General features: G+C 56.0%; 5 protein-coding genes across 5 annotated transcripts; 3 read left to right on the forward strand and 2 right to left on the reverse strand.

The window, feature by feature from the left end:
• Nucleotides 1-117: 117 nt before the first annotated feature.
• Nucleotides 118-2,454, forward strand: F5144DRAFT_619517 (uncharacterized protein). The gene is made up of 3 exons (XM_066791976.1): nucleotides 118-643; nucleotides 706-1,222; nucleotides 1,293-2,454. Exons 1-3 carry the CDS (start codon nucleotides 252-254, stop codon nucleotides 2,157-2,159), a joined length of 1,776 nt encoding a protein of 591 aa, XP_066644352.1. The 5' UTR covers nucleotides 118-251; the 3' UTR covers nucleotides 2,160-2,454.
• Nucleotides 2,455-3,182: 728 nt separating this feature from the next.
• Nucleotides 3,183-4,645, reverse strand: F5144DRAFT_600834 (uncharacterized protein; the record flags this gene model as incomplete). Its single annotated transcript, XM_066791098.1, has 6 exons — nucleotides 3,183-3,831; nucleotides 3,890-3,947; nucleotides 4,018-4,107; nucleotides 4,174-4,338; nucleotides 4,434-4,452; nucleotides 4,628-4,645. 6 exons carry the CDS (start codon nucleotides 4,643-4,645, stop codon nucleotides 3,183-3,185), a joined length of 999 nt encoding a protein of 332 aa, XP_066644353.1.
• Nucleotides 4,646-6,578: 1,933 nt separating this feature from the next.
• Nucleotides 6,579-8,142, reverse strand: F5144DRAFT_619518 (uncharacterized protein; the record flags this gene model as incomplete). The annotated part of the gene is made up of 4 exons (XM_066791977.1): nucleotides 6,579-6,904; nucleotides 6,975-7,514; nucleotides 7,620-7,836; nucleotides 8,005-8,142. The coding sequence occupies 4 exons, from the start codon at nucleotides 8,140-8,142 to the stop codon at nucleotides 6,579-6,581; spliced, it is 1,221 nt and encodes a 406-aa protein (XP_066644354.1).
• A 2,167-nt stretch (nucleotides 8,143-10,309) lies between these two features.
• Nucleotides 10,310-12,103, forward strand: F5144DRAFT_485526 (S-adenosyl-L-methionine-dependent methyltransferase; the record flags this gene model as incomplete). Its single annotated transcript, XM_066785507.1, has 9 exons — nucleotides 10,310-10,462; nucleotides 10,540-10,596; nucleotides 10,712-10,798; nucleotides 10,905-10,929; nucleotides 11,038-11,287; nucleotides 11,340-11,477; nucleotides 11,536-11,798; nucleotides 11,858-12,014; nucleotides 12,073-12,103. 9 exons carry the CDS (start codon nucleotides 10,310-10,312, stop codon nucleotides 12,101-12,103), a joined length of 1,161 nt encoding a protein of 386 aa, XP_066644355.1.
• A 5,312-nt stretch (nucleotides 12,104-17,415) lies between these two features.
• Nucleotides 17,416-18,071, forward strand: F5144DRAFT_600838 (mediator of RNA polymerase II transcription subunit 10; the record flags this gene model as incomplete). Its single annotated transcript, XM_066791099.1, has 3 exons — nucleotides 17,416-17,452; nucleotides 17,511-17,613; nucleotides 17,726-18,071. The coding sequence occupies 3 exons, from the start codon at nucleotides 17,416-17,418 to the stop codon at nucleotides 18,069-18,071; spliced, it is 486 nt and encodes a 161-aa protein (XP_066644356.1).
• Nucleotides 18,072-18,139: the final 68 nt, after the last annotated feature.

An 18,139-nucleotide genomic window follows, 5' to 3' on the forward strand; every position in this document is an offset into this window, starting at 1 on the left:
GGGCGGGCAAACAGGGGGAGCAAGATGGACGCCGGGTTGCCCCGCTTACCGCCGGACGGGACGAAATTCCCATGATCAGATGCTGGGCGTGCGTAACCGGAGCTGCATCATCCGTCCTGCAAACGCGTGCCCGCCAACACCTCAACACGAAAGAACCGCCGTCCAACGCGATGGACGCGGTACCACAAGAATATTAAATTGGATCACGAGCGAAGAGCAATTGGACCATTCGGTCCCTCCTCCTGCTGACGATGACGTTCGGCCAGGGACTGCTGCGGCGGTTGCCCTTCTCGGCATCGACAACTCCCCTCCAGGCCCTGACTTATCTGCTGGGCATATCTCTATTCAGCATATCGTTCCTTGTGTTCCTCAATAGCAGTGTCTCGTTTGTTATCACCGACCTGATTGGCATCAAGGATGGCGTGGGCGACATTGTAGGCACTCTGGGCTTCGTCGACGAGATTGTGGTCCTCATCGCCTGTCCCATCTGGGGTCTGGTTTCGGACCGCAGCGGCGTGCGCTATGTTGCCGTGTTCGGATATGCCACCATTGGCCTATCCCTGTTTCTATTTGTCCAGGCGCACAATGTCTATCCGCAGTTGTTGCTAGCTAGGATATTGTTTGCTGTGGGTGCTGCGGCCGTGTAAGTGATTCAGGGACTTGGAGAAGCAACAATATGCTAATGGGTGCATGTGTGTTATCTAGAACCACCATGGTTACCGCTATCCTTCCATCATTGACCGACGAAACCGGGCCGGCCGCAGAAATCCCACGCGGACCAGTCTCGCCAGGCGGAAGACCGAGCGTGACGCTGTCTGTCGACTCCGAGGCGACCATCACCCCCGAACGCTTCCGCGGCGATAACGACCAGACATCCACAAATGGAGAAGAACCGCCCATGGGCTCACAAGGCAAGGGAAAATCCTCCGCACTCGCCGGATACGTCGGCCTCTTCACTGGCTGCGGCGCCCTAGTGGCGCTCGTGCTCTTCCTTCCCTTGCCAGCTCGTTTCAGCCACGTCGACGGCGTGACCTTCGCCGACGCAATCCAGGACAGCTTTTATATTGTTGGCACTATCTCGTTTCTGGTCGCCATCTTCGTCTTCTTCGGGCTACGTGGCCTACGAGGCGAGGAAGGCAAAGGGTTCCGGATGCTCTTTGGCTCAAGGGCTTCAACTTCTCAAGGGACAGGCGGTTCCAACTCATCTGCCTTCATTAAAAACGTAAGAACCAACCCCCCCCCCCCCCTCCTCTCCCTCCTACCCCTCCAACTAACTCCCTCCCTCCCCCCAGAAAATCCTCCCCTACCACCACCTCCTCAAACGCGCCCTCCAGCTCGGCTTCACCGACCACGACATCGCCCTCGGCTACCTCGGCGGGTTCGTCGCGCGGGCCTCCACCGTCGCCATCTCCCTGTTCCTCCCGCTCTTCGTCAACACCTACTTCTTCAGCCGCGGCTTCTGCCAGGGCTCGCCCACCGACCCCTCGCCCGAGCTCAAGAAGGAGTGCCGCCAGGCCTACGTGCTCTCGTCCATCCTCGCCGGCGTCGCCCAGCTCGTCGGCCTCGTCTGCGCGCCCCTGTTTGGCTACCTCGCCAGCCGCCGCGCCCGCGTCAACTGGCCGATTGTGGTGTCTGCTGTGCTGGGCATTGTGGGGTACGTGGCGTTTCCGATGTTGGAGAGCCCCGAGTACAAGGATGTGGAGGGGCGGGGCGGGAGTCCCGTGGTGTTTTTGCTGGCTGCCCTGATGGGGGTGAGTCAGATTGGCGCGATCGTGTGCAGTCTGGGGTCGCTCGGGCGCGGGGTGTTGAAGGTGGAGGTTGTCAACGTGCTGGCGCGGGTGGATGGGGAGCGGGAGACACTCATCGAGGACGCGGACGGTGAGGGTGATACGGCGCCGTTGTTGGAAAACTCGGCTGCGTTGCCGGAGGATACGGTTTCGAGGGTGAGGTTGAAGGGGTCGGTGGCTGGGGTGTATTCGTGGTTTGGAGGTGCGGCGATTTTGCTGCTGACCAAGCTCGGCGGGTATTTGTTCGACGCTTGGTCTACGGGCGCGCCGTTCTACTTGATGGCTGTGTTTAACGGGGTGTTGTTGCTTGCCAGCATTGCGATCGATGTTAGCCGAGCGGCTGGTGCGAGGAGGAGACACCACTTGCTTTGACCATGCCACGAACGGCCTTTGTATGCTTAACATGATATCTTGGTTGGAATAGTACATGACTCCCCATCTCACTAGACGGCTGTAATCAAAACCTGTCATCAGGGCGTTTTTAGGGACTAGCTCGGACAGTGTTTTGGTCTAGCAAGAACGTGAGTTCCTTGGATCAACTTATGAACATCAGTAGCACATGTCATACATGCCGCGGTACAGTCACAGGCTTTGGCAACGTAGAGCTCCTTGTCAGCATTGGTCGTGCCATACAGGAGAAGGGGGCGCTTTAGTCATCCTCGTGTGGTTACTTTCTACTGAATATGGTTATTTGTTGACTTGGCATATATGCCCTGGGCAACGCAACTTTCAGGGGTGTTGCTGGGGAAGGAGGCCGCGACGGAGCGGAAGTCCATGTTGTTTCATGACGGGCCGGCCCCATTGTCATTCTACCTGTCACGTACAAACTAAGCTTACGTTCTTTTTAGATCCACGCCAACGCGGATGAGTACTGTCTGTGTATGCACAGGGTCACCCCAGCCGTCGGTAGGCTGTTAGCCACCTCATTGCCCCAGCACAAGACCTACCTCTACTCCAAGTTTCATCACCAGTACTCGCCGCGCATGTCACTGCCAGACGTGGACCGTGGCGTAAAGGGGAATACGTAAATCAACCGACGCTACCAATACAGAAATGGCGGAAGCGGCGTGAAAATCCATTTTTGGTCCGAAGCGGCCAACCATTTTCCGGATACACATGACCATGCAAGTATCAAGGGAAACCCAAGGGCCGGTGTTGGGTTGAAAAGAGAAAAAGAAACTTTCGTTGTTTAGAGGTGAAGTATGGAGGAACCATTTGCTTTGCCGTTCATTGAGGCGGGAAGTTTGCCCCCAAGCTGGACCACATTGTAGTCGACGGCCAATGCACATGCCTATGCCCTCCTTTCCCGCTATCCTTCATTGCCCTCTTGAAGCCGCAAACGCGGGGAACATGAGTCGATGTCTAGTTCCCGGGGAGTAGCCCAATATGCGGAGTTTACTTGGAGCCGCCCAAGCTAGGGAAGGCATCCTCGTCGTTCGTGTTAATGGGCTTGTTCTCCTGGCCACGGCCGCCGCCGCGACCACCACGGAACTCGCCACGCGACTCGCCGCGGGGAGCGCCACGGCCACGGCCACGGGCACCATCGCCACGGCCACGACCACCGCGGAACTCGCCACGGTCACCGCGAGTGCCACGGTCACCACGCTCGCCGCCACGACCACCACGGCCGCCGCGGGTGCGCTCGGGCTCGATGTAACGGTTCTCGAGCTCGACGAACTGCTTCGTCTTGCGCTCACGCTCGCGCTTGGCCTTGCCGCCAGAGGCCGGGAAGAGCTCCTCCTCGTCGTCCTTCGCAAGAGGGGCAAAATCCTTCCACTTGTCGTCCTTGACGCCCTCGTTGGGCTGACGGACCTGAAGCTCGGCCTCGAGGGCGGCCTTCTTCTCGGCCTGCTGGACGAGGTACTCATCGTAGGTGATGTGCTTCTCTTCGGGCTCCTCCTCCTTAAGCTCGCCCTCAGCAGCAGCCTCACCCTCAGCCTTCTGCTCAGACTGGGCAATCTCGGCAGCGGCTTGCTCGTCCTTCAATTCAGCCTCGCCTTCGTTGGCGCCCCACGACTGGGCAGCCTGCTTCTCGGAGTTGCTACTACAGAGGGTGTTAACAGCAGCTTGAAAGAGTATGGGGCCATGCATGGTGGACTTACTGAAGTGCGCCTCTGAAGGGGTGACGATCGCCCTCCTCGCGTCGACCACCACGGCCTCCTGCGGGCTCAACGTTAGCTTAACTTCGCCAGCTTAAATGTTGATTATTTCTCAGCGGGGTACAGCTTACCACGGAAGCCACCACGACGTCCGCCGCGGGGAGCCTCATCTGTGGACTTAACACGGTTGGAGTCCCGTCCAGCGCCACGGTCACGGAAGGCTAGTTCAATCGTTAGTAAAGAAAATAATCCTAAGATCGAGCCCGGGAATACCAGGGGCAACATACCAGCCTCGTTACCGCCGACATTAGCGCCGCCCCGACGGTTGCCAGTCGTGACCGGGCCCTTGGAGGGAGCTAGGCCATCAGTGTTGCGCTTGACGGTGTGGGTCGACGTCTTCTCGACGGGCCTTAGGGGAGGAGCGGGGGGCTCATCTCCCTCGATGTCGTTACCTACGGCTTGATGTTAGTATCGGGGCGTTGTGGTTGCGTCAGAGCGCGGCCGAGCTCGGGATGGTTCGTCAATCGGCGAGTGGGAGGTAACCAACCGAGGAGGTCGTAGAGGTTCTGTTAATAAATCGATGATCAGTATCGCGATTCGAAATTGTAAAGCTCTGGTGGCCGAGAGCTATCCAGGTCATGATGGATGCACGATTGGTCGAAGCAAACAAGGCCCGCATCGACAGTGGTGCAGAAAACGTGGGTAGAGAGCTCCCCCGCTCGATCGAAAAGCAGAACGCACCTTGGTAGCGACAGACATCTTGCCGCTGTGGTTTATCGCCCTTCAAGGCGTATAAAGTTAAGAAAACCACAAGCTCCGGACGGAGTGAAATAAAGGGGAGATGGTGGGTGAAACGAGCACGTCGCAGGACGAGCCCTGGTTCAGTGCGCCTGTTTGTTTCCGGGTGGTGTCCACGGCGGAATTTTCTCTGGGTTGTGACAGCAGCGAAGAATTGGAGCTCTTGCTATACTGCTGGGCCAATTCGCCTGGGAAAGCACCTGCACGGACCGCTTGCTGCCCCACCACCCCTCGCAACCCGAGCCGACGTTTTTCCTTTTTTGAAAATTCAGTGCGCGGGGTTCTTTTTTTGTTAGGGCTTCGGCTTGCTCCAGCCTTGGAAGCGGCAAAGCGTTGCATCACAATCAAGCGAGTGAGGGGTAGCAAAGTCCCCATTTTGTCATGATTGTCGCTGTGTTCGCGCCGACCAGTCGCTGCATTGAAACGGAGAACGAAAAGAGACTCTTCCTAGAATTAACTAGCGCAGATCAATGGCCAAATCATTGACAATACATATTGTCTACATTTGCTATTGGAAGGATTCGGGATTGGAGTAAACAACTGGTCCGGTTCCTGGCCAACGAACATGATCGCTGCCGCTGACCCCAGCAAATACATCATCAACCCCGCAATGTCGACAAAGATAGCTTCGCTGAGTGCAATATATATATGCCCAGGAATTCGTGGTTTGTTATAACTATTCGTCAACTTTACCGTTTATTTTCGCAATAATTAGGGCAAAGCTAGAGTTTTCATGCTTCGAAAGCCATTGTGCACCTGCTAGCGGCGCGCCTGCGGGTTCATTACAGGAAAATTACTACATGTAGGATGTTGGCCACTCACTCCTGCTAAACACCGACTCGCCAATGACCTCGAATACTCGCTTGTCATAAGGGGTGCCCCGCTTTTCTCTTCTTCTTTTGCTTCGTAAAATACAACTTCATTCAGTCAAGCATGACCTGTTTCTCAAGAATGAGTCTCATTCTAATTTTCCCATGGCTCTAGAGAATTCTGACCGAGGAACATTATTCTCGGCCTAGGATGTCGCTCTCCGGTTCACTTGTAGGACTCGGCTCGCGCTATTGTAGACGATGGTATGAAACGAGGGTCACCAGTTGCAGAATGAACGCTTCATAAGCTACTATCTATTGGAGATGGGCTTGTATTTTATACTAATAAGCCTTGCAGCTTTATGATACCGCAACTGAAGTACCGAGCGGGTGATTAAAGAGGTTTCCATGGTAACCGATACCGTTCGCCGACATCATCAAGATGCTATGGCCTGCTCAAACAGGATCCTCCTTGTTCCGCATGGTAACACCGCTCGCGGGTGCGGTGCCCCAGGTCTCCTTTTCTTTCTGACTTATCCACACTCGCATCACCGCTTCCTTGAAGAGCAAAACTTTTATAGACCGCAACTATATCCTCAGCAAAACGCCTGGCAATGATCAGAACTCGCACTATCAACGCCATCTCAACAGTCGGGTATTATGTTGTTTTCTGGAATCCATCAACGTGGCTGTGAAACAGATTCAAACGTGTGTCGTTGCCCGCCCGCTGGAAATGAGCGGGGGATGGGTATCGTTTTTTTCTCTCGCAACCCAGTCTCGCTGCCCAAAGCAAACTTGCTCGTGGGGTATCTCAAAAACTTTTTGTTGTCCGCGCCTCGAGAATTTCGTCTCGCAGGGAGGCGGGTGAGGATGCCGTCGAACCTCTGTTTCTTTGCTCTCTTCCTCCGCAAATCGCCTCGGGTCCCTTCCGAGACGCGCCCTGGTGCTCTGGCTCTCCTAGGCATGGTCTCGACGCACAGAGTGGTGCGCCCCGATGCTGATAGGAAACCCATCAGTGGCACCTCGAGCAGGCTAGCTCTTCTCATCGACAGCCTGATTGGTCGTAGAGTTGGTTGGCTGATATTTTACCGCATGTTGCTGGTATCGAACGAGAATTGTGTGGGAAAGGCCATGCTCGCGCTCAGCCCAAAGGGGTCGAAATCATAGCTGGGGTCCAGCAGTTGAGTCATCGAGGGGTAAGTCGGATGCTGCGTATGAGCGACGTTGTCGATCGGTGACTGTCCGGCGATGGTCTGACCTCCAGGCGGTCCAGTGGTAACCGGGGACGAGAGCGACATTGCTTGTGGCTCGCCGGCATAAGCTGAGCCGGGATAAGGGCCAGGCCCGCTTGGTGTATCGGGGGCGTCGCCACCATCGTCCATCATATCAGCAGCAGCATCATATTCCTGTTCTGTATTTGACGTATTAAAACCTAGGACGACAGAGTTCTATTGGAAAGGAAACAGAGGGGAAAAGGGAACGGGTCAACTTGCCGAGCTGCTCAATGTGGTTTTGGAATGAAGGTGTTGGGTAGAACGGAGCCGAGGTCCCCGAGACACCCCGTACATGATTAGCCCCCGGCGGGAGACCGGGAATCTGCACTTGTCGAGCCCCTGGTAAGCCATGAAGAGGTGCTAAGTGGGGCGGTGCTGCTTTCATCCCGGCGACAGGCGGCATCGGCGACCGAACTTGACCGTTGAGATGCTCAGATCCGGCAGGAGAAGCGGCGTGCTGGGAACCGAAAGCCGCGGTTCCAGTTGGCGAGGCCGAATGAGACGACGGGGTGTGTTGGTTCTTGGGGGACATGGCCGACTGGTGGGAGTGCATCGGTGGTGGTAATGGGGATACGGGAATGCCGGGCTCGAGCTTTGGCGCAATGCCCGAGGTCGATCGACGAGCATGATGTCTGTTTAGAATGGCCCGCTGAATCGGCGGCGGCTGCACCAGATTTTGGGGAACATGGGTCGGGCCCAGATTTGGGCTGCCGGTTTTGGCACGAAGCTCAGCTTGCACATCGATGCCTACGAGGTTCAACGCGTTAGCAATGAAGAAAAAGATAGAGCAAGCACGCCCCTTGGCAAGGAGGAGCTTGTGGGCCCGAGATCCGAGTAGGTGTTTAACTGTACCTTTCTCCAAGAGAACGCGTTCTAGCAGTGAGTTCTTGTAACGCAGCATGAGACACTCATCGGCGGCATGTCGATGGGCAGCCTGGAGGTTGGCCAGGTTTTGCTCATGGGTTCGGATGGCCTCCTCGAGTTGCTTGATGTACTCGGTCCGGCGCTCACGGAAGGCCGCCTGTGCTTGGCGGTTTCTTTGCTTCCTCTCCTCAGACGTCGCATAGATCTATCGATTGCATTAGCAGATGCGCGCGTACGAGTCCCAGTCCATGAAGCTATCAGGATCGGGATGACGACGAGATGGGACGAACACCCTTGGCTTTGCCCAGAGACAACCTGGAAGCCAAGGAGAGGAGGGGCGGGGCACATGCCCGCAATACTCTTGTTGACGTACCGGTTTGCGACCCCCTTTTCGCTTCGGTTGTTGATTTTCAGCCTGTTGCTGCGGAGGCGCAGCGGGGGCCTCTCCCTCTGGGCTTGACCCCATTGATTCTTCGCTATCCTCCTTGGGCGGATTTTTGTCGACAGACATCTTATCGGACATATCCTAGACCTTCCGAGGGAGGCAAGAGAGCGTGCGTCTTGGGGGGGCTTCTTGCACAAAGGGGCTGGCTCTCTGGCACGGGACTTCTAAGTTTTGGCGCCAACAGCTATCCTAATGGCTACCACACTGCGCTACCCTGACCACAGGGCGTTTGCCTTTGTGCGGGGCAGCCAGCGTCAGTGGTGGGATGCGAACGCCGGGCGCTGCAACCACCTGAGTGAACTTCTGGTTCGGGCGACAAGCACGACGGCAGCGCGACCTGCTGCTGCTTGTATCCCACGCCCAACCCTAGAAAATATCCGAAGACACGCGCACCACGCACCCGGGGTTGCTTGATCTCAGGACCGGGGAGTGAGTGGCACCAATCAGTGCGTCATCTGGGGGGAATGTTTTGCGATTGCGGGATCGATCCGGCAGTCTGGGACCGGGTCTGTGGTCAGGTCCCGGCGATAAGGTAGGGCAGGGCAGGTTTGGAGGATCGAGGCGGTTCCCCAGATTCTGTGTGTCAAAACCAGATTGTCGAGAGTGACTCTGGGAGGGTCAGAGATAAGCGGACGGCTGACGACAGGTCGAGGATGTGTCAAGAAAAGGAAAAAATGGAGGGTTTTATGTAATGTTAATGCCGTTCGAAGTGGGAGGGGCCCGCAGACCGCCGCTAGCCCCCAGGGGTCTGCACAGGGTCAAATACCCAGGTGCTGCCACCTCACCCTAGCTCTGGTTTTGGGCTGAACCAGGTCACCTGGACTTTTTTTTCTCGGGCCAGATCCTCGCCCCAGGAATTGGCGCTCTCCCACCTCCCACCCGCATCCTTGTCCACAACCATGTACCCACCATCAACAACCCAGCCTCGAAAATATTAAAAAGTCCGGGACTCGTCCGCGCGAATCGTTCTCTTGCCGGGCTGCCCAAGTGGCAGCTCCCCAGGCTACCGAAGTTTCGCCTTGGACCACGTCCGATTCCCGGCTTCCCGCTTTCGATTCCACTCGCCGCCCAAGTTACTCGTCCAGCCGATGGCTCGTTCCCCACTTCTTCAAGCCCACTGAGGACTGGCAACCGTGGCAACCGTGGCAACCTTGGAAAATGCCCACTTATCGTGACAAGTGAGGAAGGAACAATGCCCATTCAGTCGACCTGCAGCACTCGGATTTTCGAGTCGTTTGCTGGCTGGTCGAGGTGGGAAAAGACGTTGCCCTTCGCGGGGTCCGGACTCGGGGGCGCTTATTCGTTGGGTTCGGTTCGTTGGGGGGTGGAAGGTGGGTTCATGCACAAGAAACATGCGGTTCCGTACCCTCGGAAAGTGCCAGTCGGTCATGGGCCGTTGACTCCTGGACACCTGGACTCCCGGGCAACATCCCATTCGGATAGGGAACGACCTACACAGTAGCCTCGGGGAGTGTGTGCTTTTCGTGTGAGATGTTGCAAAGCTGACCAAGATGACACTGCTTGATGGTGGGACTGGTTCGATCACACAAGTAGGAGAGTCGAGCTATTCTCGCTTGTCTCCGGTGATAAAGATCAGCATCAGCTGTATGTGAAGTCCCAACTGATTCCTATGCCAAGCAGTCTTGTTTTATTGGGGCATGCGGGTTCGGAGACAAGAAGACGAAGGTTGCTCTTTCCAATGTAGGTAGGCAACATTCGACAAAGGGAAGGGAAGTGACGTGAAGCCACAAATGAAACCCAGGCAGGGGTACCACGAAGTGCCCCTCATTCTCACTTCGAGTTTCGACTCCTCATGCGCGCTTTAAGCACACCAAACATGAAGCAATCCCCAAAACCTTGCTGCCTCACCTTCATTATAACAGGAAGCGCTCTGGAAAAGCACCAGAACACTTAGACTGCTCTCTTCGTTACATACAATCTCCCTTCTCAAATCACCGTCTCCCCCTCTCGTCCCTCGTAACCGATAAGCCGGGGATGAAACGGTGCCATTGGCACGGCTACCGGGGTCTCAACCCGCCGCCAGCAAGCTTCGGGGAAGGATGGAAGCGGCCAAGGTGCTGCTGCATTAGAACCCCCGCACCCACTAAACTTGAAAATTCGTCCACTCCCGCGCGGGTTCACCGTAATTGATAGCTTCCCTTTCCCCGACGTAAACGCCTCTGTGTGTGGAGACTTGCAACCCGTCGAAAGCCTAACTATCCACCGCGCTACCATGGCCGACAGCGCTGTGAAAGCCGGCGACTCTAGCCCGCGCCGGTCCACCGCATCCCCAAAATCGCCGCCGGGCCCGAGCGGGTCAACGCCGGCGAGCCCTCCCGCCGCGGCCCTGGGGCCGATCACCGGCACCGGACACCTGGAAGTTGATGTGCGTTCCGGCCCGTTGTCATGGAGTTTGCGCATGTTTAAATGGGCCAGAATACGAGGCTGATTTGTGAAACCTAGCCGGACTTTATTGGTGAGGATGATGACGGCGGTGACGGCGATTCTGCCATGGGTTCTGTAGGTCCTCCCTCAATCGCGTTCGCGGTTGCAAGTGGGCTGCGCCGCTTACAAGTCGAGCCTCTAGCGCGGGGGGTTGAGTGACACAACGTCGGTCATGTCTAGCGTTTTCAAGTTTCGGGAGGAGAATGGCCGCACATATCACGCGTACCGAGCAGAAGGTGAGGACTATTTGGCCCGAGTCGCCGGTGCAGCAGAGGTGGTGTGTTGTCTAACCCACATTTTCTAGAGGCGGCGTATTTTATGCCAAATGATGAGGTATGATATCCGTTGATGCACAACACAACCGTTCACTTGCTGATAGGAAGCCGCAGCGAGAGAATGAACGTCTGGGTAAGACATTGTGAACTCTGACGCGGGATCCCAGACCTAACTGACCGTCAGACCTTCAACATCACATGTGCGTACGAATGCAGGACAACCGACTGTACGTCTCCCCAGCTGGGAACGACAGGCCCTTGAACCGGGTTCTTGACATCGGTACTGGGACGGGTATCTGGGCGATAGATTTCGGTATGTTCTGGAATGTCCGTTGTGAGGGTGGGATCATGTCACTCACCATTCTTAGCCGACGAGCACCCCGAGGTCTCCGTATGCCTCCCCTGCCATTGATAAGGACAAACAGATGTGACAGCATTGTTGACTCTTACCAGGTTGCCGGCGTCGATCTGAGCCCTATCCAGCCGGATTGGTGAATATCCCGCACCGCTATCCCTAATTGTGCCATGCTGACCGAACGCCAGTGTCCCACCAAACGCCGAGTTCTTTATCGACGATATCGAGACCGAGTGGAACTACCACACCAAATTCGACCTCATCTACGGGCGCATGCTCACAGGCTCCATCAGGGACTGGCCCAAATTGATGGCCCAGGCCTTCGAGTAAGCATCGCACGGCCCCCAAAACCCCTCTATGTATGGTGTTAATATTTATGTTTAGCAACCTCAACCCTGGAGGCTACCTCGAGCTATGCGATTCGCTCAGCCCTCTTCAGAGCGATGATGGGTCCCTTAAGGAGGATTCTGCGCTCCTGAAGTGGAACAAACTCCTAGTGCAGGCATCTGACAAGCTCGGCCCCAGCTTGGAATCAGCGATACACTATGAACAACAGATGAAGGACGCTGGATTCGAGGATGTCACCAAAATCGAGTTCAAGTGGCCGTTGAACTCGTGGCCGAGAGATGCCAGATATAAGGAGCTCGGTAATAAAAGCCCACACCTCGTCTTGTCGGATAACCCGTACTGACCCGCGGATCTCTAGGCGAATGGAATTATTTCAACGTGCTTCAGGGCATCCAGGCTGTAAGCCTGATGTTGTTTACTAATGTCCTGGGTTGGCCTGTTGCCGAGGTCGAGCTCCTGTTGACTCAAGTCCGAAAGGAGGCAAAGAATCGGGACATACATGCGTACTGGCCGGTGTAAGTTGCCCCTGGATTCAGGATTCTGGGCACGAGCTAACCATCATGTTTGATCTAGGTATGTGGTCTATGGAAGGAAGCCTGAGTGAAGGGTCAAACAACACATGCAAAGCGGTATTCCCCAGGCTCCTGGCATCAATGTTTACATGGCGAAAGGCTTGGCGTCTCGAGGAAACACAAGGGCCTTCTCTACCTGTTTTCTTTCCCACGATTTTATATCCCATGATAGATTCACGTTCTCGTTTTTAAGAAGCCCATCAAGGCAGTGAGAGATGCCGAAGGGAACCGTGCGACACACAGCCATGCATCAACTCAGATACCTTAGTTCATGATCCATGGCGAGTAGGCACACAGCCGACATCGGTCCCCTAAGCCGACAACTCGAACCAGAGCATGAGGCCAGGCGCCCCTCCCTTCCCGATCTGGAACCTCTTGCCGCTGTGGTTGAGTTGGTTGTTCCAAGGTGGAGACGGCTTTTCACCCCCTCAGGTGACCAAAGAAATTTTTGTAGTGAGCTTGGCAGTCTTTTCTTGAAAGTGCCAAGAGGTTCCAATTTGTCCCGCTTTCTCCTTGACAACGTGAATCCCAGGCAATACCAAAGATAAAGTCAACACGACCCAAAGCCCAGACAAACGCTCAGGCAACCGCGCCCCCGGGACGTTGTGTTCAGTTTTGTGTCACCGTCTCAGGCCTAGACCTGCATGGTTCACTGCATGCTCGTCAAGGCAGCCCTGCCAAATGCGGGGGCATTCGCACCAGCGACGTTGTGAGACATGGAGAGGCAGGCCAGAAGTAAGAGTTGTCTCAGAACCGATTGGCCAAAGAATCTCGGGGTTCGGGGATCCAGGAGTTGAGTTGATGGGGCACTGGGGCTAAGCCGCCCCGCCGCTTGTTGACGGCTTTGAACTTTCACGGATGTCGACCATGGTGTGGGTGGAGATCCTGGGGGTTAATGCCACTCACGTTTGATGGGAGGGGCCCATTTCGAGGACATTCAACCATCTGGAGACGATCTATCCGATATGTGAACATGGGGAATAATAACAAAAATAACTGACTCCATCAAGGACATCACTCACAGCTGAAGCTGTCTCAGGGAGTCCCCGAGGATGTCTCGGACCGTCACCGAGTCGGTGGGTCAACCGTCGACCAGTCGCTAGCGTGCCGTCCTTAGCATCACCGTACTGCATCTCCGAGGAGGCAGGTTGTTTTTAAACCCTGAAAATGCCGCATTAAACCGTTCATCGCAATCCGAGGTCGTCTGAGGGGTTGGAGTCGAGGCGCCTTTTCCTGTCAGCGACCCGGGCGGCCAAGGGCTTACTTGCCACACCCAGAACAGAGCACGAAAGTCGCGTGGTTTTCTAACTAATGCCATGCCGTGTCAGACGAACGTGAACAATTCCCGCTTCCTCCTATCGCAAGGTGATTGGTCTGGGCTTTGCAACCACTTCGAGCCATGAGACTCCGCCTTCTGGAAACCTTCGACTGCAGGGTTGGGTGACGTTCTGGGTGGCGTTGCCCGCATGTCCCCGGGGGCCATCGCTCTCAAATGTGATCTCAACGCCCCTGCCAAGGTGTACTCAATATCTTGCAGCCGGAAGTGATGCGCTTTCAACAAGACGACTTTAATCACGCCACTCGACCAGGTGCGGGCCTCTGAGCTGTCCTTTAGTTACCTCTTTCGGGTTAACAGGTTCGAAATGCCGTGAGTAAGTACCGACGACGGAGGTGGCCTAAATCCAACAAGACTGTGCCGAGTTCGCGAATGTGTAGTAGCTAGCTGTAGGAGGGCTGGAATATAGAACGCCTTTCGTAATAGGTTTCTCGGCCGGGATGCCGACCGACCTTTACCCGGTGGTCAGGATGGAATAAACGTCATAATGACGAGATGTTTTTCGTAGATCAGAAAGCTCAAGCTTCAAGTATGCACCTACATAGGGAGTTCGTCGCGGTCGAGCAGAGAACGGCACTGTATATCGTGTGTTTCCTCACAAGCTGAATTGTGATTCCCTGGTTGCTATAACTACGAGTAGAAGAACAAGATAAAACTCGTTCCTCGCTCAATTTGCTTGGACCCGTCAGTTTAGGAGACTGGACAGAGAACATGGAAATGATCAATTCTCGAGTCACTGTGCAAAAGGAGTACCCCGCACAGTGTTCTTGGACTGTGTTGCACATGTCAAAAGCAGCACTGACCAGCCAGAATTTGTTTACTTTCTGACAAGTGCGAACAAATCAAACCTCACCCCACACTCTAATCTACCACACGTTCCGTGTCGCGATCTCGCTAACGCGCCACTGGCATTCTGATCCTCCCGATCCTTTTTTCACCTTTTCGAGTGTATCTACATTTTTGATTGCAAAAGTCCATTGTCTATTCGCAAACCAAGCGTAACAACAATGGCTCGCCGTTCAGCGCGCTTGGCCAGCCTTACCAAGGTAAACAAAACAGTTGTCTTCACCACCCAAAGACAATCAACCCAGCGGCAATCCGCGTCCATGCCTCTGCTGGAAGCAGTACACTAACCCGCATATCTCGACAATTAGGCACCTCAACAGGTTTCCGAAACTCTTACTCTCTCTTCTGTTGCCGAACACGACGAGAACTCTGCACAGGTCGAAGAGCTAGTACACGAGGAGAAGCCGGTACGCAACGGGAAGCGAGCACGTACTAAGAAGACGGCACGCAACCAAAAACTGGCACATGACGAAACGCCGGTAGATATTGAGGAGCCGGCACACGAGGAGAAGCCGGCAAATGGCGACAAGCCGGTAGACATCATTTCCGAGACCGTCCACAATGTCTCCCACCCCAGTGCGTCGTCTCCAATCCGAGGGCCTAAAACACCACGCGGTTTGTCGCCCATTAGGCCGTCCATGTCAGAGATGCACCCGGGCAGAGCCCACGCTACCATGGCTCCGCCATCATCTGGGCTCCGGCTCGGATTCACGGATATCAAACCAAAAAGCAATGGCGAGATTGGCTTGCCTGTGGCCGCCCAAACCACACCTACTCGCGTTACCATTCCCTCATCTCTGTTTACATTTCGCGTCCCGGGCGAAAAGCCCAACTCCGAGTTGAGGCTGGGGCCTGAGGCTCAGCGCATAATGGATGGGCTGCGCGAAAAGGCCGCCAAAATCAAGGAGGACCTGAGGGCACAACGCGAAGCCGAGAAACTAGATGAGGAAAACAGCGGCGGACGTAAAATTGCGCAGGCGAAGGGAAAAGCCGGCCGGTACAGCGCCGCCCACATGGCCGAGTTCAAGAAGATGGATTCGATCGCGAACCACCCATCAGCGTTTAGGGGCCAGCTGGGCCACACCACCCCCCTGAAGGCAGGTGTTAAGCGCAGTCAATCCCAGGCGAATCTGGATGAGGTGGAAACACCAAAGTCGAAAGTCAATATTCCAGTTTCTGGCGCCACGAAATCGACGCCGGCAGAGGTTGCCAACGAGCCGAGGACGGCCGCCAAGCGCGCCCGGCAGAACGTGGATGAAGACGCGTCAAGCAAGCGCCCCGTCTCGCGTGACGGAAGCTCGATTCCGGCACCCAAGTCGGCCGGGTTGGGTATCCCTCGGTCAAAATCAACCCTCGCCTCTTTGATGACCCCGACCAAGTCTTCCTTGTCTAGGGCGACCAGCGTTAAGACGCCCGGCCATGGCTCGCTGATTAAGTCACCATCGAAAGCCAGCGGGATCCCTCGGTCGGCAACAACAAATAATCTTCCCACTACCAACGTGGGTACTAAGGAGCCCAACACCAGGGAGATCAAGACCCCCCGGAGCCGATTTGATAAGGTCAAGGCGATGCTCCGTGGTGCGAAAGCCAGCGCGACCAAGCCCAAGAGCACTCTGCCACTGCCTTCGGCTTTTGTTTCCAAGACTCCCGCTCCTGTTCGCTTGCCAAAGGAACTCCCTGTGGCCCCAATGACCACGCCTGGCCGCAAGCTTACCAAGCGCGTTGCCTTTACGCCGGACACGCAGCGGGCAGCGCTGACACAGAACTCCCCGTCCCCCATTAAATCTAGCATTCTTCAAGGCAAGAAAGAGCTCCGACAAGAGGTGCATTATCCGTCCCTCGAAGGCGTGTTGGCCGAGAGTGCAGCGGACACCGTCACATATCCGGATATTTCGGCCCGGCGCCCCCTCCCTGAGCCTCCGGTGAAGGATCTTAAAGCCGTCTCAGCAGAGCCGCCCGTTCCTGGCGAGTTCACCTTCCGGAGCGATCACACGATCAGCTTCGGTAGCGCGACGAAGTCGTTCGGGTCGTCCCCCGGCCAGGCCAGCGTCCGGGCGGTTCGCCCCTCGATCCTACCGACGGAGAACATGCCCGGAAGCTTCCCGACTTCGGCCTCGGCCTCGAGCATCGACAAAGAGAACGAGGCGCCGCGAAGCGTCTTCAAGGCTCTGCCTCACGGCATGTCGACCAAGAAACGCCACCGTGTCAGCACCGACGAGGAAGAGGCCAGGCAGGAGGCGGCCGAGCGCGCGGCCAAGAAGCAAAAGCAGGAGAAGGTCCCCGAGGGCGATGCGCTGCTCGCGCCGCGCCTGATCGCTGCCACCAGCGCCAAGCGCACGCTGAGCAGCCCCCGGAAGCTGGCCATGCCGGGCCAAGCGCCCGGCACGCCGAGCCCGATGAAGCGGAAGGGCATCAGCCTCAGCCGCTTGAACATGCTTGCGCGCCCGAAGGCGCGGAATTAGAGGGACGGAACTCGTTCTTGTACAGCAATTTGGCCTAGTTATGCATTGAATCGTTATGGCGGTCTGCGGCAAGATCTGCCTGGATGGTGTGGGTGGTACCACACCTTTGTAGTTTGGACAAGCCATTCTGCACAGGCTCTTGATCCCGACTGGCATTGGTTGGCTGAGTATGTGGTTGTGGGTTTGTTTGTATGAGTTTTGCTTTTGCTGCTCGCATCGACGAGCAGAGCATCATTGGGCCGTTAATGGAACGGAGGCATGGCGTTGACGCTGGGGGAACAGCGAGTATGCTATTCGATTGTTGGGGGCATTGGGTCTGTCGGAGTAAAGAAATGGGTTGTTGTTTGTTACTCGTTATTATGAGCCTTATGAATTTACATTGCCTCGATTTGCAGATAATCACCTTTCATGATGAGCAAAGATCGCTTTCTTGAGCTTCATCTGGGTGGGTTGGTTGGACCGACTTATACCATCATCACCTTTATCTGATGTTCGTGGTGTGTAACGAATACGGTTAGTGACGTGCGCATACCTAACTTACAAGGCTGCGATCCTAACTTACAAGGCCGCGATCGTACAGATTACAAAACAGTGTTAGCAACTATCACATGCCTTGCCTACCCGCCCTCCTCCATCATTCAACATCCTCCATCGCAAACTTGCGTATCACAACCACAACCGCCCATCACCGGGAACGACAATGGCGCCCATAAACCCCGACTTGCAAAACGTCCAAGGTCCGTCTCCTACACCCGCGGCCGCCAATCAATCACCAGCCCACTAACTTCCGCGCAGAGGACATCAAGAACGTAATCCAAGACCTGTTCCAGGTTCTCGTCCAAGTCTCCAACTACGACGCCGCCGGCCGCCCAACCCGCGATGTCCTCGCCCAAGACATGTACGCACCCTCCCCAACCTTCTCCCCAACCACCCCAAACCAACCAACCCATCAACCCACTACCCCAAACCAACCCAATCAATACTAACCACCCCCCTCCCCCCTCCCACAGCCAAACCCTCGACAAAACCCTGCACACGCTCCACACCAACGCCCTCCACCTGCCCACCCCGACCGCCGACAAGCCCATCCCCGAGCCGCTGATCCAGTACGTCGAGAACGGCCGCAACCCGGACATCTACACGCGCGAGTTCGCCGAGCTGGTGCGCCGCATGAACCAGCTGGCGCGCGGGAAAATGCACGCCTTCCGCGACTTCCGCGACGTGCTGGCGAGGGAGATGGAGAGTGCGCTGCCGGAGTTGAGGGCGGATGTGAAGGTGGTGGTGGGGGCGACGGGGGGGAGGACGGTCGTGGAAGACGGGGGGGAGGAGGGGGGGGAGGGGGCTGGGAGGGGTTAGATGGGGGTTGTTGGTGGTGTTGTTGTTATTGTCAGGGTGGAATGTGGATGAAGGAAGTGGGGTGGTGA

Source organism: Chaetomium tenue, assembly GCF_020726465.1.
Source record: "Chaetomium tenue strain MPI-SDFR-AT-0079 chromosome Unknown F5144scaffold_3, whole genome shotgun sequence".
NCBI lineage: Eukaryota > Fungi > Ascomycota > Sordariomycetes > Sordariales > Chaetomiaceae > Chaetomium > Chaetomium tenue.

What these genes read in the sequence shown, in the direction of transcription:
- F5144DRAFT_619517 (XM_066791976.1), top strand. Translation starts at nt 252, where the DNA reads ATGACGTTCGGCCAGGGACTGCTGCGGCGGTTGCCCTTCTCGGCATCG. An exon ending in GCTGTGGGTGCTGCGGCCGT is followed by an intron (nt 644 to 705) that starts GTAAGTGATTCA and finishes TGTGTTATCTAG; the next exon opens with AACCACCATGGTTACCGCTA. An exon ending in CATCTGCCTTCATTAAAAAC is followed by an intron (nt 1,223 to 1,292) that starts GTAAGAACCAAC and finishes CCCTCCCCCCAG; the next exon opens with AAAATCCTCCCCTACCACCA.